Here is a 9221-nt window from a genome sequence, read left to right as displayed (position 1 = left end):
AAATTAGCTTCCCTGTGTCACTTGTAGTGCACATAAAATCCAAATGGTGTTAGAATTTAGCATCATAATAATCATAAACTATTGGAATTGTTGATAGTTTTGGTTTCAACCCAATGTCTCGATGACCAAGGCGAGTATGCCAAGTTTCCCATGTACAGGACATTTTGGAAAACTATCTTGGGCGCAACATGTGCTACGAGTTTTGTAGTATGTGTAGTACAATCCAGATGATACATAGAGAATGTGTTTGCCATATCCGTTGCATATGGTAAAGAGAAGATATTCCTCTTGGTTGTCATCATAAGTTTCACTATGGAAACTATTTTGACGGATACCTCTATAGTTTAGTTGGGTATGAGTTAAACCCGGAAGCAATAAAGCATCCTGACGTTACTCGAGTACCCACAGGGACAGTAAATATGACTCGAGTAGAGCCAACAAATACCTCATCGCGTCTAGCGATTTAATATATCTCCTTTCTCTCAATGAGAGTGGAAACATTGGACTTCCCTGAGTATAGAGTTTGTGGTGCATATGTCCACAAGGCACATATCATTTTTCATTGGATTGACTCCCGTAGAAATCTATATATAGACATGAAGATTTTCAATATGAAAAACACTGTCAGATATATAGAATACATACAAATGTATTTATACCAATGTGCTGATACAATATATTGTGATATACAATATAGGATGACAACAATAAATGGACATTAATTATAAATGGACATTAATTATACTGACCACTCAGGAGATTGAAAGACTATTCATAGTCTCCAAACATGTCGGTTGAGGCATATTCAACCATCACATTCTCCGTGCCCATAGGGTCCCGTCACAGCTGGTGATGTCGGATTGAAAGTTGAAGTAAGATTCAAACATTTGCCCTTGAGGTTCATTGTATCCCAGGAATTGCTGATACAAAATAACCAGATGTTGAGATCTGAATCTAATGCCTTATGATATATAAGACACCATTTTTCTGTTAGCGGTGTGATCCTAACCAGAGGTGATTCCAGGATTGCACACATTATCCCACGAGACACAAGAGTGATCATGATGTACATGGCCCATATAGGGCAGTGGTGGCCAATGAGGGCGAATGCCTCAAACTCTATAGCCATATGTTACCTCTATGGGTAAACCAGAGATAATTAATTTACAACTAGTAAATTAAAAACCATCATGGTTAATGTTGTAATGAACTTAGCAAAATCAATGGGTATTTCAAGAAGTTATCTTGAAACCATTAGTGTGAATCTCAAATTGCTAAATATGACACCTTGAAGATAATCTCCAAAATGGAGTAGATCTCTTAACACTAGAGAGTATAATCTGATGAAATCAGTAGATACTCACTCGTAATGCTTTATGTCATGACTTAGTAAAATGTGTGAGAGAGCACTTTGTAAAGCAATCATAATGTCAAAACGACAAAATATAGGCTTTATCAGTAGTCATCGATAATCTGCATAGACAGTAGATCCATATGACTACCGTGTGATCTCAAACATCAATTTAAAGAAATCACCTTGAATTTTGCATCCGTATTTGCAAGAAATTGAAAATCTCAATTGCAAATAGACGTATTAATCTCGACATGTGGTTAACATGGAGAAAATATACATCTTAGGAAGATTCCGAAATACATCATAAGCCTCAGAGAAACAGTACTGTAAAGGTACTGAATATACTTTGCAAGAGATTAAAAATCTCAATTGCAAATAGACGTAATTAATCTCAACACGTGGCAAACGTGAAAATATATTACATCAATTTAGGATCTGGAATACATCGGTACTCAATAGATAACAATACTAAAATATATGTACTGATTTAGCAGGTCTAAAACAGGAATGAAATCACTGCTAAAACTATTGTTTATTGAAACAGAAAAGAAAGAAAAAAATTAACGAACGGCCCATGGCCATCCGGCCCACAGCCGAGCGGAGGGGAAAAGGGCAGCCGGAGGTCGCCCCAGGCGCCTGGGCCTGGGCCTCCACGGCCTTTGGCCGGCCCACCCGCTGTCGCGCCGTGTAAGGGAAGGAGGAGCGGTTACGGGTAAGGGTAGGAGACCCCGAAGCCCGAACCACCCCGATCCCCACCTCCTCCCCAGCGCCGCCGACGGGAGGAGTGGCCGCTGCATCCCTTGCGTCTCAGGCGATCACCGGCGCAGGCGGCCAGGGCGGCGGTCGATGGCGGCCATGGCGCACCCGAAGAGGCGGCCGAAGTGCTGCTCCCCGCGGCTGCTCGAGCCGGCGGTTGTCCCCAGTGGCGGCGGGGCCTTGACGAGCTCCGAGCGGTGGGGCGGTGATGAGGCCGAGCGAGGGGCGCGGCCGACGGCGCGTGGGGCGCGGGGCGCGGCCGACGGCGCGGCCATGCGGCGACGGCACGCGGGGCGCGGGGCGAGGCCCGGAGGCCGGGCAGCCGGGCGTGGGGTGCGGCCGGGGCAGCCAGCGCGGAGGCCGTAGCCTGGGGTGCGGCGCAGCGCACGACCGAGCGCGGACGGGACGGCGAGGGCAGGCGTCGGCGACAGCGGCACAAGCCATTCCGCCGGAGCAGGAGCGGGTGGGGGCGGAGCCCCGTATGTAGGCGCGCATGCGGCTCCGGTTGTATGCAGCGCGAGCGGCGGCGTCAAGGCCGCGTCCAGAGGCGTGCTGAGCGCCCCGGATGGCGTCTCCAGCGGCGCGGCGCGGACGGCTGGGCGCGAGGCCCGCATGGCGCGGGCACGGCCAACGCTGTAGCCAGGGTGGTCTCAGCGAGCGAGTTGGTTGGCCTTCTCGCTCTTGGTAGAGCAAAGTGCGTGATAACGTGTTTAGAATTGAGATCGAGAGAGGAACGAGAGACAAACACCAAGATGTAAAAGTAAACTTTCCTTCTCATTGATGATGGGATTACACATATATATAGCCCCTGAAGGGGTGCGACCGAAGGGATGTGAGGCAACCGCCTCGGTTAGAAAAGCAGGGATTAATAGGATTAATTAAATCCTAACAAAGAGTACATTACTTGAGCCAGTATGAAAATACATTAAGACGTGCATACAAATAAGGCTTTGTCATGAGTTCTTCCCAGCATATTGCATACATAATTTGAAGGGGCTTGTTTAAAGAAAAAGGCGGCATGTTATACTTTGCCACTCATGAGTTGCAAGCACGTTGTTGAAGTTGTGTAGCCACAGTCAACATCCTTAAACAGGCTATCACCACTCGTACAAAAGTTTTTTCACTTTGTCTAGATTTTTTGCCCTGAATCATGGGCGCTCTCCGTACACGCACCTCTGAAAAATAGAGAGCACCCATGTAAGCTTAAATTGTTTGGCCGAGGTCGGCTTAAAAAACCGGACTTCTTCCTTGATTGTTGTAGAACTACATGGCCTGAGCTGCAGTTATTTTATATCTGCTATTTTGGATTGCCAGAGTTCATGTTCACCTCCAACCTGCATCAGCAAAATATGTAGGCCTCAGTAGTATACTGGACAACTCCAGAGCTAATGGAACTGCATAATTTTCATACACCTGCATCAGGCTTGCCGATCAACTACTCAAGTAAGAGTTGAAACCGAGCTCAACCAGTAAGCAAAAAAAAATTCAGTTCAGAAAAAACGTCGCGCCCTTGTCGACAGTATGCAACAATCATACCTAAACACTATGTGCAGACATGGTGAGAGATGCCACTACATGTCACGGTTGTAGACCAGAAAACAACTAGCCATTCCTATTGTACAGATTTGCAAGTCTTAGGATGTGGTAAAATTCTAGGCAAGCAGGTTAGCACTGCCGTACTTGTCATTTGGATCAATACGGCTATTGTACATCTCTGACCTCCTCAGCCCATCAGTAAAAGAGCGAATCATGTAAGGCTTGATTCATATAAGTATGTGCATGTAATACTTTTATGATTTTAGATTCAAGACACTATTGAGGAAACACAAAATTCATCAAAGCACTAGAGTTAGTTTTTAGTTCTCCAATATCAAACTGACAAAATGCACTCAGAATTATCGTAACAAAGAAAATCATTTGCTAAAATTGGTTCGACATTAACAGAAAAAATCACCAATTTAAGGATGTGCTTAAAAAGATCAAAACAGATGCAGAAGATAAAAGTCATCAATTTCCATGGACAAATCACCAATTATATATAAGCTAAACATACTTATGTACTGATATATGGGATAAAATGAAGGGAAACGTTTAGTTTAAACCGGATGATTTTTCTGTCTCGGTAAGCCGCCTCGTACGCACGCCACGTGCCCCCCCCAGTCCATCGCTTTTTCCTCCCACCTTATCCCTTCCGGCTCCTCCTCCTTCACTCGTCCCCCTCCTCATCTTCTTCCTTCCTTTTTTCTCCTCCACCTGCTGCTGCAAGGATGAGCCGACGCCGGCTAAATCCACATCAACCATGGAGAAGCTCCCACCTGGGCGGGGCATGGGGGTGGGGGGGAGGGGGGATGGACGACGAAGCATCCGCCCTCGGCGTCGCATCCGTCGTCACCACCGCGTGCTGCGTCACCCCATTTCCCGTCGGCATCGTGCTGCGTCATAGCATCCGCCCGTCGCCGCCGCGTGCTTCGTCGCATCAACCGCATTGCCGTCGTGCTGCGATGGAGCACCGCCAAGCCGGAGGGGGCTCTGTAGTGAAGCTTCACCGGAGGCCCTTGGGTGCTGCCATGGAGCTTCGGCGAGGGTAGTCGGTGCTACAGCGGAGCTCCAGCAAGCGGTGGGGCGCTGCAGTGAAGCTCCGCCGGCGGGGCCGTCGGGTGCTGCTATGAAGCTCGCCGCGTCGGTGCGGGCTGCAGTGAAACATCACCGACGGCGTTGAGTGCTGCTATGGAGCATCGATGGACCGCCGCCGCGCCGGCGTCGGTGCTGCAGTGAAGCATCGTCGGCGCTGCAATGGAGCTTCACCGGCGAGCCCGGAACTGCACTACAACGGGCGGTGCTGCATTGTAGCTTCACCGGCGGCTGCATTGGAGCTTCACCGGAGCCCCTGAGCTGCGATGCAGCGGGGTAGGAGCTGCAGTGTAGCATCGCCGGCGCCGTCGGCAAAGCGTCGTTGCGCTGCCGGCGAGGGGGGCGCGGCTCCTACTGCCAGCATGCGGCCCTGCGTCCCTACGGCGATACGGTCGTTGCTTCCGTTGACCCGGCTCTAGGAGGATGCATCGAACGGCTGGCGACCCGACTTATTTCCCCAGGAAATCAGTCGGTTGACACCTAGCATCGCCCTAAAATGAAACCATGCTTCCTGTAATAGAGTTTAGGAGATGATAGGCAATGCATAGCTTAATTATGCATTCCCGATGCACACAAAAGTCCAAAAATCTGAGTAGACGTACATGTACAACTTTTATCTTTTCCGGCGACATTTAGATCTCAAAGTATTGCATGCACATAATTGGCCACAGAAATCAACCGATATTAGCATCGATGGTTGTACGCACGTCTCAAATGTAAACCAGGTGAGATTCACGTACTATAGAATAAAACTAAATATTGCAAAAAAAATCAAATGGATAAAGATGTTTGATGTCGCTCAAAATTGTATTTTCAAAAGTGAGACACCACTGTGGTTAAGTTGCTGCATAGAGTAATAGCAGGAAACATATTCTCATTTAATTAAATCAGCAATTATTTAGCAATTTAGTAATATAGCATGTAGTGTAGTCTTCTCTTTAAGTGTAGCAAGTATAAACTGCCTTACGGTGCAATTGTTTTGTTCAGATGCTTACCTCTCAAATCTCATTTTATTCTATGAAAGCCAATTGTACATTTGCATAGCAAAATATAAAATTGCCAGCACCTGCACAATTGGGATTAACATATTTTGGTTATGTGGACTGCCAAACTTATATATTAGTACTAATTCGTATCAACATTATATAGCTTCATATTATGGATAATAGGAATAGAAGATGATATGTGACTACCTGCGACTTGTATATGTGCAGAAATTGAAGATGTTTTATGATAACTATGAAGAATATCCCCCCTTCCTGAGGGTATCCATTGCTATCAAACCAGCACACATAGTGCCATTGCGGTCGATGCTATGAAGAATTCCAACCTGGGACCGCTTCTTGTCTTCCTCCCTAAGCCTTACCCAGTCTCCAGGACGAGGAGGGGACCTTCACAGGGTCTTGTAACCCATGGAGTTGTACAAGAATGTAGCTAGCACGTTCTTCCTCCTCCAAGCCAACCATGGTTACATAAGGGATTTCCATTGTTTCAGGAGTACAAGAGCTTTTAAGCTTTCTCGAGCGGACCATGTCACCGATTTACAACATATCCTTAAAGTGTGACCAATTAGTGCGACTTGGTTGAGTTGGCCTTGGATTTTCATAACTATCCCAGCCAGTGTTGTTACAATCCACATCTTGAGCACTAAAGAATGAAAAAAATAGAACAAATTTAGAGAAACATGCATGCAGAGAAAACATTAGCAGTACATAGTAAAAGTAAACTCTTGAGGAAAATAAACGCGCATTGACCATATATGACCATAAACGACACAACTAAGAAAGCAGTTCCATGCTTTCATGTGACAAACTTCAATAATGCTTAGCAGTTTGTACAATGTAATATAAGCAAATATTAAAATGAAATATGGTAAAATCACCGATCCATGGCAGTTTAACCAAATTATGTAAGTAGACAAGGCAGAAGCAGAAAGAGAGTTTTAGCATGCTACCTTTCAAATGATTGTAAAATATATGACATCAAGGAGCGATCCCGAAAGTCATACTCAAAGCAGCCAGAGAGGACATTCTCGACCTCCGTATGTAAATTGTACGGGAATATCTGTTTCTCTTTCTTCACGACAGCCGATTGATAAATCTCATCTGATGATTTGGCACGCCAAGGCTGAATGCCACTGAACATCTCAAGAATGCTGCAGGCGAAACCCCAATGAGTATGTCTCGTAACTAATTGGGCCTCTGATGTTTGGTCGCCAATGTTCTGGGGCATGTAATTTGGAGTCCCAAGTCTTTGGATAAGATCTGGATTTGGCAGCGAAAGTCCAAACAGCAAGGATGTAACCCAAATCCCCAGCACGGCATGGTCATTGTCATCAAGGAGAAAATTACAAGACTGGAGATTCCGAACAAATATTCCCCTGGAGTGTAGTTCTAGCACACCATGCGGCAAATCAGCGCAATATCTGCAAGTTAAAGGAAACTTACAGGTTTATCTGCTCCCAGATGAGGTCGTCGGCGTCCGTTGGGCAGCAGAGGAGGACGCCGCCCCACGCTCATGTACTTCCGTGTGGCAGCACAGGCATAGGCATCCCGGTGTTCTTGACCGGCGGGCGGCGGGGAGGCCAAGCTGAGCGGAGGATGATTGGCGATGCTAGGCGTAAGTCGGGCGATGCTATCCGATTCCTAAGTCGCCTTCGCGGCCGTCCCATGTAGAACACCGCGTCCGTCCGATCTGCACGTGCACGCTTCCTCTCGCAAAGCCCGTCGTCCATAGCGGTCGATGCGTTGCAATGAAACAGGACGCCCCCCACGCGAACAGATCCCCATCTGTGGCCGCAAATCGCGGCGCTTCCTCCATCTCCACCTGCCCTGCGATTTTAGCTCGCCGGAGACTACAACGACCCGCGGGCGCCGCCCCTTCTCTCCACCTCCACCCCTCCACCTACTCCACCTCCCGCGATGGCGCACCACATCGCCAGAGACATGGCCTACTCCGCCATGGCTTGGAACTCCGGCGAGGGTTCCTCTGTTCCCCGGCGGACAACTTCAGCTCCGGCAACAGCCCAGCCGTCATAACCCATATGCAACACAACGTGGTCCCAACGATGCTTCAATACAGCACCGGTTGCCCGGCGATGCGGCAATACAGCACACCGACGGCGCTCCATAGCAACACCGGCGGACCCGAAGACGCTCCATAGCAACACCGGCGACCCCCGACAATGCTCCATAGCAACACCGGCGGCCTCGATGACGGTCCATAGCAACGTCAGTGATGCTCCAATACAACACTGGCGGCCTGGCGAAGCTCCATAGCAACACCGGCGGCCCCCGACGACACTCCATAGCAACATCGGCGTGTTGCATTGCAGCTCCGCCGCTAGCGCAGAACACCACGCCCCGTTGCACTGGAGCTACATCACTCACCACCGTGTTGCACTGTAGCTCCGCCGACGGTGCGCAACACCATGGCCGTTGCACTGCTCCGCCGCCGGCACATGGCTGTTGCACTGCAGCTCCTCCGCCCACCACATGTGTGTTGCACTGGAACTCCGACGTCGCCGTGCAGCAGCACGCCCGTTGAACTGCAGCTCCGCCGCCCACCGGCGGAGCATCCTACGCCCCCGGCTCAGGCGCTTGCAGCGCGTGGCTGGCCGTCTACACCCTGGCGCCCCAGCCACCGCAGATGGTTTTCCCTCACGGCGGCAGCAGAGAAAAAAAGCAAGGCCATGGCGAGGAGTAGTACGAGAGAAAGCCATGGAGAAGAAAAGGGGATTGCGTTTCGATGAAAGGATAGGGATGAGTGGTTCCCGTGAGATAAGGGAAAGAGTGGGAGGTGGGACGACCCACGGGGACACGTGGCGTGTCTAGCGAGCGGTTTACGTGAGTAGAAAATCAGTCGGTTGATTTAGATCGTTTTCCTTTTTCAAACGGGGTTAGCGATCGATGGATTAGTATCTTGTAACGCATGGCTTGCAGCGATAGAGCATGTCCAATGGGGGCTTTAGCGCAGGGGCGCCAGGACAGAAATCCTGGTCAATCGACAGTTAGGCTTTTAATTCCTGGCGTTAATCAAGCGTCGACGCAAGAAGTAGAGTCCGGCGCTTGAGCTACTTTTGCTCTATGGGATAATAGCACTGCCGCACCAGCCCACTTTATTAGCGCCTGAAAACTAGCACTCTGCATTGTAGCACACCGACGCCTGGATAGTTTTTTAACTTTATGATATTTTCAATTTCTTTAAGCGCCCGTATAAGCGGCTTGCATTGAAGATGCCCTTAAACACCAGAGGATTATGTGCCATTAGATCTTTGATGATGAATGTGAAGGAAATATGCCCTAGAGGCAATAATAAATTTATTATTTATATTTCCTTATATCATGATAAATGTTTATTATTCATTCTAGAATTGTATTAACCGAAAACTTAGTACATGTGTGAATACATAGACAAACAGAGTGTCCCTAGTATGCCTCTACTAGACTACCTCGTTAATCAAAGATGGTTAAATTCCCTA

The 9221-nt window shown here is 48.3% G+C and overlaps 1 protein-coding gene across 5 annotated transcripts; it reads right to left on the bottom strand.

The window, feature by feature from the left end:
- Positions 1-1861: 1861 nt before the first annotated feature.
- Positions 1862-8513, bottom strand: LOC123145065 (eukaryotic translation initiation factor 3 subunit F). 5 transcript variants are annotated; one of them, XR_006472080.1, is made up of 4 exons: positions 6696-8509; positions 5935-6388; positions 5737-5807; positions 2866-3444 (listed from the first exon to the last, which is right to left on the bottom strand). XR_006472080.1 is itself a non-coding variant. In XM_044564373.1 (3 exons), the coding sequence occupies exon 3, from the start codon at positions 2722-2724 to the stop codon at positions 2170-2172; it is 555 nt and encodes a 184-aa protein (XP_044420308.1). In that variant the 5' UTR covers positions 2725-3444; positions 5737-6388; positions 6696-8513; the 3' UTR covers positions 1862-2169. The 5 variants fall into 5 exon arrangements, 2 of the variants coding, with proteins under 2 accessions (XP_044420308.1, XP_044420307.1); XM_044564373.1 differs by having other exon boundaries at positions 1862-3444; positions 5737-6388; positions 6696-8513; XM_044564372.1 differs by lacking the exon at positions 5737-5807 and having other exon boundaries at positions 1862-3444; positions 6696-8513.
- Between the last annotated feature and the right edge of the window lie 708 nt (positions 8514-9221).

This window comes from Triticum aestivum, chromosome 6D, assembly GCF_018294505.1.
Source record: "Triticum aestivum cultivar Chinese Spring chromosome 6D, IWGSC CS RefSeq v2.1, whole genome shotgun sequence".
Classification (NCBI taxonomy): Eukaryota; Viridiplantae; Streptophyta; class Magnoliopsida; order Poales; family Poaceae; genus Triticum; species Triticum aestivum.
Note: the sequence above shows the minus strand (reverse complement) of the source record. Positions and strands in the feature narration are given on the sequence as shown.

What these genes read in the sequence shown, in the direction of transcription:
- LOC123145065 (XM_044564373.1), bottom strand. Translation starts at nt 2,724, where the DNA reads ATGCGGGCCTCGCGCCCAGCCGTCCGCGCCGCGCCGCTGGAGACGCCA.